The 17,208-nt window shown below is 37.2% G+C and overlaps 1 protein-coding gene across 7 annotated transcripts in view; it reads left to right on the forward strand.

Moving 5' to 3' along the window:
• Positions 1-17,208, forward strand: part of LOC129427621 (inter-alpha-trypsin inhibitor heavy chain H3) — a 106,975-nt gene that overhangs the window by 58,424 nt on the left and 31,343 nt on the right. Inside the window, exons 16-22 of one of the 7 annotated variants that reach the window (XM_055184239.2) lie at positions 783-815; positions 915-932; positions 1,043-1,156; positions 1,284-1,485; positions 1,601-1,773; positions 1,855-1,966; positions 2,047-2,730. The exons of the other annotated variants lie outside the window; for them this stretch is intronic. Of the exons in view, the coding sequence (XP_055040214.2) occupies positions 783-815; positions 915-932; positions 1,043-1,156; positions 1,284-1,485; positions 1,601-1,773; positions 1,855-1,966; positions 2,047-2,185 (791 nt within the window). The 3' untranslated portion in view covers positions 2,186-2,730. Of the gene's footprint in view, positions 1-782; positions 816-914; positions 933-1,042; positions 1,157-1,283; positions 1,486-1,600; positions 1,774-1,854; positions 1,967-2,046; positions 2,731-17,208 lie in introns of those variants that run through there. 7 annotated transcript variants of the gene reach the window in all.

Consider the following 17,208-nt stretch of genomic DNA (forward strand, 5'->3'; position numbering starts at 1 on the left):
TGTTGCATTATCTCATAAATAATTGTAACAACTCCACATAGTTATGAATAATTGTAGTGTATTTGAAGTATAAGTTATAATGTATCAGAACTTTGATGTCTTGACATTGCATTATATTTACATTTACATTATAAAGCCCACTTACAAATACATTATTTGCAATGCTGATATCGCTAGTTTGGTGGTTATATTTCTTTGCATTAACTAAATTATGAAGACTAAATTTTCTGAATGTTATTCATTCAAATGATGAACATATATATTTAACATTAAACTAGTGAATTCATTACATTTTCCTGTTCTCTTTTGATTGACAGGATATATCGGCCATGACTATCAGCTGTTTTTAACTGTTTTTGAAACAATTGCTTTTATCAACCGATGTTGGCCGATATATATCAGTGCAGCTCTAATGATAGCTTGTACTTATAATGCATTATAACTAGTATGGTAACTATGTGGAGTTCATTATGTATTATAAAACATCTTGAAAGTTGTAATCACGTACATTAAAGTATAATGTATTGTAAATGTTGTTGTACGCGTGTTACAATATACTATTGTGTTTTATAAGGAATTATAAATACAGCTTCATAAAAAGTGTTACTGATCATTTAGAATCCATAACATAATTCAACAATGTTATTTTTTTACAAATAAGCACAGAAATTGATTGATTATAAGTGCATTAAGAAATTGAATAAGGTTCATTATTTGTTCCTTGGTCAACTTAAATGCCAAAACTATATGACACTCATTACTTTCTATACACTTATTCACAGTGCAACGAGGAAAACCTCAATTCTCGGGTACAGGTACGTCTATACGCTGCCACACTGCAAGCATGTAAAGGGTTACACTGCAACAGATTATATGTTTAAGTGTATTTGTTGAATTCAAACTTTTTTTTGCAGGTTACAGTGCAGGATATGGTAAGAGCTTTATTTCTGTAATGAGTAATTAATGCATGCACAATATAAGGTAGAGTCAGATTTTACTTACTGTGTATCAAAGAGAGCCTTTTTTTTTTGCAATTGAACAGTTGATGGAGATCCACACTTTTTTATTGAGCTATCACAACAGAATGATGCCCTGTGCTTCAACATTGATGACAAACCTGGTACCATATTTAACCTGGTTAGAGACCCGCTTACAGGTGAGCATTACTAGAAGACAGGTTCATTGTTTGACAAGACGACAGCATCAGAAGAATACTGTGTATATGTACATGTATATACTGTATAGATAAAGTCCATATATTTACATGTGATGGCTACACACAGGAATTGTGGTCAATGGACAAACCATTGGAGATAAGAAGGTTGTCCCAGGGAAGAAGGTGATGACATATTTTGGGCGCTTTGGAATCCTTCATGAGAGGTTTGGTATTAGAGTAATGGTGAGCACAAAGGAGATCTCAGTGTCTGAGGAGGGAAAAGATGCAAAGTTCTTCTGGTCTGATAGTGCCACCATCAAAGGGACCAAGTGAGATTTAGCTCTTTATTTGTAGATGTGATTAAATTAAGCCTATTTTAAGTACATGTATTTTAAGAGGCAAGAAAGTAAACTGAACACTTGCAGTATTTCATTCATCCTCCAGCATGGATCTGCAGGTAATCAAAGATCGTAGTTTAACTGTGACCTTGAGGGACTCAGTCAAGTTTCTGATCATCCTGCACAAAGTTTGGAAGAATCATCCGTATCATCAAGACTATCTTGGATTCTACACCGTGGACAGCCACCTCCTATCTAAAAGTGTCCATGGCCTGCTTGGTAAAACATCTGAAGACCTTAACACACAATACTTACTTAGTACGTGCTTATTTCTGAAATGTTTTTTCATGATCTCTTCAGGACAGTTTTATCATGGTGTGGAGTTTCAGGTCAGCGACCTCTTTCCAGGAGAAGATCCAAGCAAACCAGATGCCATCATGCTTTTGAAAGGACATGAGCTTGTTGTTACCAGGTGAATTTAAGCCCTTGAATTGAACATGGACCTGTGAGAGCTTGATGTTAACATAATGCTGCATTATTTTCTATCAACAGAGGTTGGCAAAAAGATTTCAGACAGGATGTGAAGTATGGAGAAAATAAGCCTTGTTGGTTCATTCATAATAATGGGACTGGACTTCTTGATGGAGTTCACACAGACTACATCATGTCTGATCTCTTCAAGACCATCTAATAATGAGCTTATATACCCAGAAGAAAAAAATATAGTAAACAATCTTGATGAGACAGTTAAAAGACATTCAAATGTTTTAAATATAACTTAAAAAAAGTCTGCAAATTATAAACATTACAATTAAAGGCACTGCAGAAATACCTAAATACTTTGTAATAGTGGCTGAGATAAATCTGTGAATAGATTGAAATGCAAATCTAAAACTTTACCCATTTTTAAATCAATAATTTCTTTACAGGTGCTATAGAGTTTAAAACTGTATTTATAGGCATAGATGAATAATAACAGTTCTGTATTATGGTAATGACTTGTCATAAGCCTCAAACACGATTTCCCCCTTCTGTAAGCCTTGTCTTTTTCTAGTTTTAACTTGGCACAATTATCATTTTCACAATTAGGGCCACGTTGTTTAAAGAGCACCTATTGTCCGATTCACGTTTTTAAATTTCTTTTGATGTGTAAATGTGTAGTAATACATGTTAACGATATCCAAAAGGTACAAAGCCCAAAGTAAACGATGACGCGTGTATCGTCTCCAACGTAAATCTCTTCTTTTTTTTGACTAAAACAAACCCACCAACCCAGTCTCACCCCATGGCGTCAATATTTGACGACACTTGACCATGCGTCAATATGTTGACGCGGAGGGTATACCTTTCGCGTCATTTTTTGACGAACTGGGGACTTCAATACTATTAAGTCCGTTGCATTCTCTTTCCTATTTTCTTACCATTTTCTACCATTTTCGCGTCGGTTTAGGGTTAGATTTACATAATGACATCCCTACCCAAACCTTTCCCTAACCCCAATGCCAGGCGACAACTGTTTAATTTCGCGTACCTAATAGTATTGAAGTCCCCATTTCGTCAAAAAATGACGCGAAAGGTATACCCTCCGCGTCAACATATTGACGCATGGTCAAGTGTCGTCAAATATTGACGCCATGGGTGTGAGACCGTGTTAAACCCACAGATTGTAGGCAACAGTTTACTTCCTGGGATTGGTGATGTGGACAAAACCGACATTATCATAATTCCTCCCGCTTTGGACTCACAGCCTGTAAGCAACTGAATCTTTCAAACATGGTATAGAGCGTCATGTTTTCTGCTGGCGTCAGAGGTATTCAGGCCAATCAGGGACGCAGAGCTTTTCAAATATGTGCATTTCAGGAATAGTGAAATCTGTAGCTACAGAAATGTACAATTTGTGGAAAATAATGTGAACACATTGTATAATACCAAATACACAAGGCAAGGCAAGGCAAGTTTATTTGTATAGGACATTTCATACACAGAGGTCATTCAAAGTGCTTTACAAAGAAATGAGAAAACAAAAATCAAAGATACATGAATTTAAAATATCAATTAAAAGAAAATAAATGTGATTTTAATAAAGACTGTTTAAATGTGTGAAAAAGAATAAAACAGGAATAAAAGTATAAAACAGTTAAAAATCAGAATAAAAACAAGAGAAATAAAAAAGAATTAAAATGGTGCATATATAATATAGTGCAATCAGTTCGGACGCAGCATAGTGCTCATTCAGCAAATGCATAGCTAAACAGATGTGTTTTGAGTCTGGATTTGAATGTGGCTACTGTTGGAGCACATTTGATCTCTTCTGGAAGCTGGTTCCAGCTGCGACTGGCATAATAGCTAAAAGCTGACTCTCCTTGCTTTGAGTGAACCCTTGGTATTTCTAGCTGATGTGATCCTAATGATCTGAGTGATCTGTTGGGTTTATATTCAATGAGCATATCAGCAATATATTGAGGTCCTAGTCCACTGAGTGATTTATATACCATTAATAATACTTTAAAATCAATCCTAAATGTAAATGGTAGCCAGTGTAGCGACCTGAGGACTGATGTGATATGTTCATATTTTCTGGTTCTGCTCAGAATCCTGGCAGCAGCGTTCTGAATGAGCTGGAGCTGTCTAATGGTCTTTTTGGGAAGGCCAGTGAGGAGGCCATTACAATAATCCACCCTGCTGGTGATAAAAGCATGCACAAGTTTCTCTAAGTCTTGTCTGGAAACAAAGCATCTTATTCTTGCGATATTTTTGAGATGATAGTATGCTGATTTAGTTATTGCTTTGACATGACTACTGAAACTAAGGTCAGACTCTAGTATCACACCAAGATTCCTGACTTGATTTTTAGTTGTTTGACCCCTAGCGTCAAGGTATGCATTCACCTGAGAACTTCATCTTTGTTTCCAAACGCAATGACTTCAGTTTTCTCTTTGTTTAACTGAAGAAAGTTTTGGCACATCCAACTGTTAACTTCATCAATGCATTTGCACAGGGAGTCAATGGGGCTGTAGTCGTTAGGGGATAGAGCTAAGTAGATCTGAGTGTCGTCTGCATAACTGTGATAGGCAATTTTGTTCTCTCTCATTATCATGACAAAATAAAGTTTTTAGCTCTTTAAATAGCAAATGCATTTGCACCCAATTTTGATCTGAAAATGAGGTGTGTTCAGGCGCATTGTTGATGCGTTGCTATTTTTAGGGCAACTTCAATAGACTACGCTATTGACCAACTGAAACCTGGTCTAAAGTATAAATATGGTTTTTCAATGAGCGTTTTAGTAATATGCGCCTATAAACGTATAGGATAAAAATAAAACCTGTAGGATAAATATTAACACTTTGACTTTCTGAATTCATATCAGAATATGTATTGTATGTTACACAGTTTTAAGTTTTAATTGATATTTTTACTTACCCCATCCACAGAGCTCCTATAATGAGAAACTGAGGCAGAAACACCAGCAGACAGCCAGACACTGAGCTGTCCATTGTATCTAAAGAAAGACAAACCCCAGGACATTTACTATAAAATAAAAAAAGAAAAGACAAAAATGTCCCTTTTATTATGAGATATACTGAACTGTTTGACATACGTATAAACTATAACCAAAGAACTTATATTGACAAGAATTGAAAGTCAATAGAACATTCCATTGCAACACCAGCACCCAGCAGCAGCCCTACAAATCCGCCATTCTGGAATGAGAGCGACTCGGGAGTCAACTAGAAGTGATGGCAATATCAGCTACTTTGTACATTAAAAGATCAAATTCAAACTGAATAATGATAACACAGTATAACATACAATCAGACCAGTGATTATTAATCCCTTTTTGCAACTTATTTTCAGATATTTAGACAAGTCTTCCACTTTTATATAGGCTAACTTTACATATATACATACCGACATAAACTAATCCACACATAATATTTTGGCTCCATATACATACACATATACACGCATATACATCAGAATTGCTTGAAATGGATTAAGTAAAAAAAAAACTACCCTCGGAGGCCAGCGTTGCCAAAACCCCGGATGTTCCACCTGACCAGGTTGCGTCCGGTGTTTCGCCGCGGGAGCTGCTAGTGACGTCATGGAGGACGTCCATCTCCCCGCCGCTGAGGGTTAGCCAATTAACGGAATTATTAACTAATATTTTATTATCAGAGTGCAGCATTTTATCAAGGTTTTCTGGTGTTGTGTAATTAAATAAAACAAAACAAGTAAAAGGGTCATTTTTTACAGTTGGGTTAAAAGAAGTTTAATATTAGATTTTATTTATATAAGATTTTAAACTAATTCTAAAACAGCTCGCGTTTCTAAATAAGGGACGCGCAGAAAATGTCATTCATGTCATTTTATAGATTGCACTCATTCACTTCACACATATATTATACGTGCTTTAAGGAGTTTATAATATAGTGCTGTTCCAGTAAACACGTGATTATGTCTGGCCGAATATTTTTTGTGTTATTCGGATGAATTCGTTATTCGTTTTGAAGCCATTATCCGTGCCCTTCCGAATAACAGATTCGGCTTCGGGCACATCCCTACCTCCTACAGTACAGGAATACTCTTGTAGCTCCACTGTTGATTGAGTCCAGGTACAGCTTGTTTAATAATGTGAATCCATCTGTTACCAGTTGTCAATTCTTATAACAGTATGTTTGCTATCCAGAGTGCTTTCGAACAGCTTGAACAGCTTAAAGGATAATTCCGGTATTTAACACTTTGAGTCTCATTTCTGGTTTGTTTTGGATGAACTACAGTGATGGACACAGAAATTTTGACAATGGGTCGTGTCTTGAGTTTTTGGCTCGTTTGGAGGCGTCTCTTGGCTGCTTCAGAGTGGAGGTCGGTGGCCATGCACAGACATGTCATTAGGGCAACACTTAGCGTTCATTTTCGGAACTGTGCTGCTCACCGAGTGGTTCGTGGTGTTCGTTGATGATTAAAAACAAATATATTGGCGCAATGTATGATTTCAATCCGTATTATTTGCTATAGTGGAACTATTTTTTATAGCATATATACTTCCGCTCTATATTTGAGTCTGAAGCGTTAGCACACTCCCGACCACTTGTGGCTGAACATATTTTTCTCTTTAATAAAGGCAGGAATCTCTGTGCGTGTGTCTGTCTGTCTGTTTACAGTTATATTATGTGGCGGATGTGTTGCTGCGGACCCAAGGGAGTGTAGTGGCTTTTTTTCGTGCAATATGGACATGCGACAAGTTTAGAATTAATAAACTTTAAAAATACTACAGAACAGCGCAAGCCGGAAGCGGCGTGCCTGTCACGCGTCCTGCGAGAACAGCATTAGTGAAACAAAACACAAGAGCAATACTTTTAATAAGGTAGCCTAACATTTTTCTAACAAACAAACATTCCCGTATCAGAAACAAGCAGCACAGTAATTACTGACAACGTAAAGGGTAGGCTATTTAAATAAAACAACGAAAATAAATGAACGTAGTCCAACAAACTGTGATAAAACGGTAGCATACTTTTAAAATCAAGTTTATTTATAACACTTACACCATCCAATATGTTTTTTTCATCAGCAGAACAATAAAGAAGATATTTTGCAGAAACCCCTGTGCTCCGTCATGCAAGTCAACAGATCTGCACACTTTAAGAGCTAAAGCATATATATCCAATACAACATTAATCCCCCATAACTCCGTGTGACATATTGACGTCTTGTGAAGCAAATCAATCAGTTTTTGCAAGAAACTAAACGTTATTTACAACACTATTAGCGTGAATGCCAAAGCAGGAGGCGCGCTTTCTGTTCGAGGCGATCTCTTCTACTGGAGGCGTTTGGTGGCTGTTGCCTATGGATGTTGGTCTCTCTGCGCCGCCTAGAGAGCGGGAGCGTGAAGCGCACTTCCTGCTTGGCAAAATCTCGGCATTAACGCTGTAAAATATTTATATATATATATATATATATATATATATTCGAATCTCAAAACTGAAAATCGAATGTCAGCCCACGGAAGGAATATTCAAATATTCTGGTCCAGCCCTACAAATATGGGAAAATTTTCTTCTGAGAGAAACCGAGCGAAAAAACTACAACCACATGTAAACAGACCCAGCGGCGGAGTGATATATCAGCGAGCAATGAGTCTTCCTAGAGAAGTCAATGGAATTTTACAAAATGCCAAATAAAACACGACAGAAACTGTATTTCGCTACACAACTTGTGTTTTATCATCAACGAACACCACGAACCACTCGGTGAGTAGCACAGTTTTGATTGTGTTGTTTAACCGACATGTTTATGCATGGCCATTGACTTCCATTCTGAAGCAGTCAAGAGACGCTTCTAAACGAGTCAAAAACTCAAGACACGACCCATTGTCCAAATTTCTGTGTCCATCACTGTTGTTCATCCAAAACAAACCAGAAATGAGACTCAAAGTGTTAAATACCGGAATTATCCTTTAATATAAAATTTTCTCCGTCTATCACAGGGTCTGGGCTGCTTCTCACCTGTGTATTTGAGATTTCATATAACAGAGTTCACGCCAACTACTTTTAAAAGTTAGGCCTGAAATGTATAATTCAGCTCATTCATAAAGTATGATGTGAGCAATGACAAGGTCATGAAGTAAAACACACACATACAGATAAAATATATAATGTGAACACAGCTTTAAATAAAAGCATCTGTCAAATGCATAAGTGCAACATAAATATTTGTATTAATTCCGAAGACCTCTGTGATGAGTGTCCTCTACATCAACATAAAGTCTTGAGTGACTTTGCCACAAATAGCACACTTAGACAGGAAGAGACCATGTGATGGTGACGGGACGAGCTCTCCTTTGGGCTCAATCCCTATGGAATTTGACTTCTTCTGTAATACAATCTCTGTCTAGTTTTATTCAGCATTTCAAGGAAGTGTTTGGTCAGACGATGTCCAATCTCTCCGTACACGATTCACTTTTCAATCTACGTCAAGGAAAGCTGTCTGAGAGTACCTAGGTCCTTAATTTCTGTACTATTGCAGCCTCCAGTGGTTGGAATGAAACTGCCCTTAGCACAGCATTTCGTCATTGACTCAACCCCCATATTTGACAACTTATAGTGGTATATGAGGATTCGATGGTTTTGGAACCTCTTATCCAGAAAACTATTTGTGTATCTCAATGTCTATCAGCCTGTGACGAAGTATCTGCCGCTGAAAATCCTCCACCCCTGGCTCCTTCTCTGGTTCCTCCAGCACCAAAACCTCTGCAAGTGAATTCTACACACCTCTCTCTTTCGGAACGTCAATGACGCATCCGTAATAAACTCCAGGAGAAAATAATGTCATCGTCAATTGCCCTGTTCGACCTAAGCTCAGTTCAACTTACCCAGAATATTGAAACTTTAAGTCGTACTTCAGTACACCTGTTAACTTCCTGTATTTGTGTCCCAGCGAAAGCCCTCATCAACTCAGGATCTGCAAAAAACTTCATATCCACACACCTCCTACAAAAACTAAACATTCGAAGACACAGATACCAACAGGATCTTACTGTTCACACTATTCAAGGAAAGCTGTTGGTTCAAGGTCGTATTCACCATTACACCACTACGTTAACCCTTCGTGTTGGATGCTTACATGTAACAGAAATATCCTTTATGGTGCTGGAGGAATCCACCACGGAACTCATCCTGGAATGCCCGTAGCTATCCAAACAGCTTCCAAACATCGACTGGCATAAAGGTGAAGTCGTTAGCTGGGGTAACAACTGTTTCCTGTCATGTCTAATGCCCGTTCGTAAGTCCACTTCTCTCCATCATTCTTCATCATCCAAGTCTGACAAGGAATACCCTATCAGATCAACTACCGTCAAAAGTCCCCCAGTTCAAGACCAGGTAGACATACCCAAAGAATACCAGGCGTTCCCGGATGTTTTCACCTCATTGGCCATGGGACTGTGCAATTGACCTGCTACCTGGAGCCTCATAACTCGACCTCTGTATATCTAATGAATGCTATGCAAAATTCAGAAAATGACAAAATTCTGGATGATGTGGTGTTTTGGGTGACGCTTTGGATTGCAGGCCGGAAAGTACTGCGTAAGTACAGCGAATTTACAGCGTATGTTTCTGTAATTATTGTATACTTATGAAGTACGTACGTGTAATTATAAGGGAACAATTTATAATATTTGGGGAATAAAGGGGTAACAACCAGGAAAAATACAAATAATATATGCAGTAAGTATTTTATAACTAAGGGCTAACTAATATCACATGGTATGTATGACTTATATGCTACAAACGTGGGAAATGACAAATTATTTATACAGTAAGTAATTCATAAATTCGGACTAACGATTCAAATATTAGGCCTACGTGATATAGGCTACATGCAAAACAATCTTATGTTTGAGAGTAATTTAGCGAGAACACATTCACTGAATTGGCTCAATCACACTCCTCTCCACATATCCGTGGTGATCGCACTGGCGTCATACATGGATTCTGCAAACTGTGGGTCTTCATTCAATCATAGTCATACACCACATATATTTTTGGATTAATATAGGTAGGCTATTAAAATATATTTAGGCATAGGCTAAGAATTTTTTTAACCACGGGGGGTACATATTTTATCATTTCATGATGCATGATGATGGAGATTACTAAACAACAAAACTTGAAATACAGTTAACCCTTTAACTGCCACACCATGAAAAAGGCATTTGAAAATTTTTTGTTTGCATTTCTTATCTCCTTATGTCACCACTTAACACAATCAATGTATTTTTTTCAACACATCCCATCATTTTTTAAAAATCGGCCTCTACCAAACGGTTGATATGTCACTTAAAGTGTATGTTGCAGGTTAACCACCACTGTCGATTAATGGGTACATAAATCACTCAAGATATGTGTATAATTTTTAAAATGTCTCAAAAATGGTCTTAAAGACCACTTTTTTTACGTTTTTGGTATTAACGGTTTTTTTAACGCAATTCTGCGATGACGTCACGTTGGGGAGAAGTGGAGAAAGACTCAGCCAGAGCCATAGAGATAGATGAGACATTTATTGCTGTTTAATACTTACGTATATAATTTGGAAATCATATATACATCGTAGGAAATATATAATGTGTTATACTGCAAAGTTACCTTGCTAATTATTATTTATGATATATGTGGAGATAAATAAAATTCGCAAATCTGCTGATTTGATCCATTCATGTCCTGACCATCAGGCTAGAGATTTTTAAACATCCTTAATCCACACTTACTAGTCTATCAAATAATATCTCAAATATATTGTTTTGTGAAATAAAAGGATGCTTTGTTATATTGTTTATGCGATTATAACGAATCACACGATCATTTTATACGCAGCAGCAGTCAGCAGCTGCAGCACACTCGGATCCGACCGCATACATACTGTAATAAACAGGCGTTCGGCGGCTTTTTACATCACGACAGGCTATGCCATTTGAGGAGGAACCGCTCATTGATCACCGTATTTTTATAAATCCTGTACATGTTTGGACCTGCCGAACAGGTTGAGCACTTTTGTATACTTTATTGAGCAGAGAGGCTGCAGTTTGACCAGCGGGCTGCGGGAACCGGCGCACATCACGCCGCCAGACGGTGTTGCTAATATAACTCGAAATGTATAACTATTATCAGATCGGCCCGGGAAAGTCCCGACTCTCTCGATTGCCATTCCGCTACTGGCTGTAAGAAAGTGAGTGCGTTTGGGTCGCTGGTCCCCGCGAACAGACGTGACGTGCTTCACTCACCTTCCAGGATTAGAGACATGCTGCCAAAACCGTTTGTGCTGAAGATCGCATAAAGTTACACCCATTTCAGGCAGGATCATGGACCCCCTCAAGCCAGCATGCACGAGTATGTTAATTGTTTGTTTACTCTCTACACGAAGATATGCTAACCTTATGCTATCTGGCTGTCTGCCTATCTCTCTATACTAGCCTATCCATCTGTCTGTCTGTCTATCTATCTGTCTATCTATCTTATCTATCTATCTATGTATCTATCTATGTATGTATGTATGTATGTATGTATGTATGTATGTATGTATTTATCTATTATCTGCGCTATCAGAACTGTACTTTACTCGTCTTTCTATAGTCATTCTCAATGCTCTCAAGGCGGCTTTGGTCAATTCTCTCCCCAGCGTGACGTCATACAGTGCGTTGTGAGGGAAAGGAGAATCATTGCAAATTGCTGTACTTTTTCATACTTTTTCGGGTTTTGTGATACCCAACAACATAAAATACAATGGATAACAGTTTAAATGTTTATTATCAACAAGCAAATTGCACAAATTCGTTGAAAAATTTTACCTGCAAAACGCCCTTTAAAGGAATTCAAACACATACTATGGAAATTAGAAAATATGAACTATAATACTAATTTTTTACAAACATAATCCAAATAAAATGGTTTTGTATATTTAATCTTCTTTATTTATTGAAGTATAACATATTAAAATATTTCAGGTTTTCATTTTAACACAGGAAATGAAATGCTTTCATGTTTTTTGCAATAAAAATTACCAAAAGTAACAAAAATAAGGACTTTCTGCATTTAAAGCCTAAAATAAAAGAAGGCCAAAGATAGTAATACAATGGATTTTAGTCTTTTATGATTTAAGAAACACACTGTCAAGTTTGGTAGTGCAACATAATTTTTTTGTCTTTTTTAGATAAATTAAAGGGGTCATGGCATGAAAATCTGAGATTTCCCATGTTTAAGTGCTATGATTGAGTCCCCAGTGCTTCTATCAACCTAGAAAATGTGAGAAAGATCAACCCAGTAACTTAGTTTTGGTAAACTATTCTCTGTAAGCATGTGAAAAATAGGTAATTGAAATTTGGCTCCCCTTGTGATGTCAAAAGGAGCTCTCATTATAATAATACCACTCCTTAATTTGCACTTTCCAACCACAGCACTGCCATTTCCAGTGTTTTAATCCAGAGAGGGAGAGCACAACTAAGTTTCAATTTCAACAAACCACCATCATTGTGATCGGTGTTTGCACTTCATCTGCTCATTTGCATTTTAAAGGACACACCCAAAACTGCAAATTTTTGCTCACACCTACAAAGTGGCAATTTTAACATGCTATAATAAATTATTTATATGATATTTTGAGCTAAAACATCACATATGTGCTCTGGGGACACCAAAGATTTATTTGACATCTTAAAAAAGTCTTGTGACATGGCCCCTTTAACATTTCTTTGTAAACCAGCAATGCTGTGTAGAGTAAGCCAACGTTATAAACAATCCTTCAAACAATTTAAAACATCATTTAAGAAGTAATTATTGATTAATTAATCAGTAATTATGATTTCCATACATTAATCATATGAATTCATTATAGTTATTTCAAAAAAATATCCAGAAGTGGCAAAAATACATACTTAAGAAATGATCTCAATATATTCAATAAGAAATAACAATAGCTGTGTCATATTCATAGCTGTGAATGGTCAGAAATGTATATTTCATAGCAAATAGTACATTCTGACTGCAGAAATGGATGATCTGAAAACATTGCCTTAGCTTTTCTACATTTACCATTAAGTGACAAATCAACCGTTTGGTTGAGCATGTTTTTGAAAAATTATTAAAAACATACGAAAGTTTTTTCATGGCACCAAGCAGTAGCGGAGTGGCCATCGGGAGAGTCGGGACATTTCCCGGTGGGCCGGTAGTGTTTTGAGTCTGCAAGTGCCGGTCTGATAATGGTTAATATATATACATTTCAAGATATTTAGCAACCCCGACTGTCGGCCTGATGTGCGGCCGCATCCCGCTGGTCAAACTGTGCAGCTCAACACAGTAGGCTATATAAAAGTGCTCAACCTGTTCGCCAGGTCCCACCATGTTTAGAATTTTTTTAAATATAGGGGGATTATTGAACGGCCCCTCTCCAAATTGCATAGCCTGTCGGCCTTTGATGTGAAAAGCCGCGTCGTCGAATGCCTGTTTATTTCAGAACATATGTGGTCGGATTGATCCATCAAGCGGAGACTTTTTGAGAGAAATTGTGGATTAAGGATGTTTTATATCTCTAGCGTGGTTGTAAGTACTTGAATGTATAAAATCAGCACTTTTGCAAAGGTTTATCTCCATATGGCTATATATAATAAATAAAATTTAGAAGGGTAACTTTGCAGTATCACATTTTATATTTCCTACTATTAGATTTCTATTAGATTTCCATATTAATAGAAGAGAGTATTAAACTGAAATATATAAATATCCTCACAACATTATTATTTCTCAAAACTGACAAAAATTATTTTCAAATGAATCTGTATTCTAGATGCACACATTATTCCGGATATGATTTGAATATTAGACGAGATAATATAACGGCAATGAACGTCTCATATGCCATTAAATATCCACATAACTTAATATAACAGCATAATGAAATGAATAAAAAGACAAGGAAGCAGGATTGGCATGTAAATTGTATTATTATTAGCGGAAAAAAAAGCAATATTACTGAAATAAACTCGCCAAACACGTTAAAATAAATAAGCAATAGCTGTGGAAAAAAACATTATTATCTCTCAAAACTTTATATGACAAAAATTATATTTAAAGGAAATATTCTTACAGTTATTCAAAGATGCACAAATGATTCCATATTACTCCGTTTATGAGCACATTCATCTCTGGTCTCGCTCTGTTATGTAATAGCTGATTGAGGTGCGCATCTCCGTCTTTCAACCAGGTATCATTTTGTATAGTTACTTATTTAGCCATGATTTAATGATTTTATTAATATTATGAAAATGTTTTTTTTTCTTGGGCAAATTGATTACGATTTGTATTACCTTAGTTTTACTACAAATAGGCTACGAGACATTTTTTTTACCACGGAGGGCCGGTGGTATAAATTTCCCGGTAGATTTTTTGGTCCCACTCCGCCCCTGGCACCAAGAAACATAATTTTGTAAAGTTAGGGCTCTTACAGTGTAATATGTCAACAAAATATGGTTTCCTTGCAAAATTTCAACAAGAACAGTTCATATTACAGAAGTGATTTTTTTTCTTTCTAAAATCCACATAACAAGATGTGTTGTGACAAGTGCTGTTGATTGACACATTGATATCTAGTGGATTTTTTTTGGCATAACATATCTTACACAAATAGTAGAGATGGCTCAATCAGCTTGAGTTAAGTTAGGTACTCCTCTCAATAAAATATAGGGACTCAAAATGTGCTCAACCGTTTGGTGGGCTGGCAGTTAAAGGGTTAATGTGTTCATGCTATTTATTAGTACAATACAATTTATTTAGAATTTTCAAGCAAAATTAAAAATAGGCAAGGCAACTATGGTGAAAACAAAGCAAGCAAAACTAGAACTATTTTCTGTAGTTACTGTGTAAATATATCATTGTTTTATGTTGTTACAGTCTAAGTCAAAAAATTTTACCCCCTTGTTTCACGTAGTTACAGAGTAAGTATACCATCTGCGGGCTGTAAATTAAAGTGGCACTTGTTACCCCCTTGTTTTGCGTAGTTAGAGTAAATACAACATCTGCGGGCTGTAAATTAAAGTGGCACTTGTTACCCCCTTGTATTGTGTATTTACCAGGTAAATATTATATTTGGGGGCTGTAAATTAAAGTGGCACTTGTTACCCCCTTGTTTCACATAGTTAAAGAGTAAATACAACACCTGCAGGTTGTAAATTAAAGTGGCACTTGTTACCCCTTTGTTCCCAAAATATTATAAATTGTTTCCTTAAATTTACACTTATGTAAGTACACTATAATTACAGAAATGTATGCTGTAAATTCGCTGTACTTACGCAGTACTTTACTGCATATGTTATTTGTATTTTTCCCGGTTGTAACCCCTTTATTCCCCAAAATTATAAATTGTTCCCTTATAATTACACGTACGTACTTCATAAGTAAACTATAATTACAGAAACATACACTGTAAATTTGCTATACTTACGCAGTACTTTCTGGGCTGTAATCTAAAGCGTTACCATGTTTGGATTTTTTTAAGTTACTGAGAAATCACGGCAATCTATCTGGCAATTTGAATCAGGTGGGGGAAGAAGAGAAAGTAAAGATGAAACATCAATATCGTCACCTGATAGGATCTGCGCTCTGATGCTGCTGGCTACGGGTGGTGGTTCTGAAGCAATGACATTTGGTGGTATGGGCATCTGAGTAGCTGAAAACAGGGAAAAAGATGATTTTGCTTGAGGAGTTATGTTATGGTGAAGACAATCCAGTGTAGGATACTGAGGTGGTCTTGTTTCTGTTGCAGCTGCTGGAGCTTGGGAAGCGAACGGGAAGGTGAGAGGGTGCTGAGATGGAAAATAGGTCGACTGGGCCTGTGCCACTAGCGGAGCTAGGCGCGCTCGCACTAGGATCTGCTGTATGCCATGACTGAGGAAAAGGGTTAGAGGTAGCCGGGGGAAAGATGAGAAAAAATAGTTTGGGCTTGCGGCTCTGGTGGAGGCAGCCTCGCGTCAGGAACCACGGGCCACGAACAATGGATGTCCACAGGTTGCGCCTGCCCCGCCAGTGGAGGCAGCCTCACACTAGAGGGGAGACGGTCGCTGTTGGAGGTTGGTAAATCCAAAAGTTTAGCCTGGGGGATAGATAGACCTTTCTCACAACTTCTGTATTTATGACCGGAAATACGCAATCGTCGCGGAAATCTACTTCCTCCGCAGTCAATACAATGTAAAAAGCCGTATCTGTTCCATTAATTCCCTGTTCATGGTGAAGTTAGACAGAAGTGGATTCAAGCTATCCGGCGAGATTAAGGACCTAACTTCACCATAAGAAAGGGGAGCACTTATGTATGCAGCAGACACTTCACTAAAGACGATTACATTTTAGGGCTCACTGGTCCCCGCTTGCAACCAAATGCTGTCTCAACCCATTTTTCTTGGAACGAGTTCACCCCGACACACAAACATACGATCACAGACATTACCAGACAAAAATGTTAACTGATAATGAAAGCATCCGGCTAACGTTATTGTTGCTACACACCAGACGTTCACTCGGACAACCATCGGCAGTAATTGAAGGTAATTGGTACCATAAGGCTTCATTCAAAGCAGACTATAATGTTTTGGTAAGGTAGTCTGTATCATCTACTATACATACATTATGTTTAAGTGGACACTGTACTAATGTGTTATTTTAGTTGACAGTTCTGTAACAGTTAGACTCGCTCTCTACTTACCTTGATATTTATAGACAAATTCTTCATGGATAAAGATTTCCTCTATTAGTCGTGTCACATCAGCAAATGTAATATTCGTCAAATCCGTTAACGAAGTTGTGTAGACTCTTTGATCCATTTTAAACTTGCCCAGGTTTGTGTTTTTCAAATGTGTTGACGCTTAACAGGAACTCCGCTTTCACGACGATTACGTATTTCCGGTTACTGTGAGAAAGGTCTATTGGGGAAAGCTGTCCGGGCTTACGGCTCGGGCGGAGGCAGCCACATGCCAAGGGCCGCGGGCCATGAACTATTAATGCTGACAACAGGTTGCATCTGCCTCAATAAAAATAAAACATCATAATGAGATTAATCTTTGACATAATCTTACTCAGTCAATATTATATGAAGGTTTAATTTTCACAAAATGCACATTATGTAGGATGAGTTTAAGTAGAAAACAGTAAATCGTAAAAAAAAAAATGTTTCAGAGTT

This window comes from Misgurnus anguillicaudatus, chromosome 14 (genome assembly GCF_027580225.2).
Source record: "Misgurnus anguillicaudatus chromosome 14, ASM2758022v2, whole genome shotgun sequence".
Classification (NCBI taxonomy): domain Eukaryota; kingdom Metazoa; phylum Chordata; class Actinopteri; order Cypriniformes; family Cobitidae; genus Misgurnus; species Misgurnus anguillicaudatus.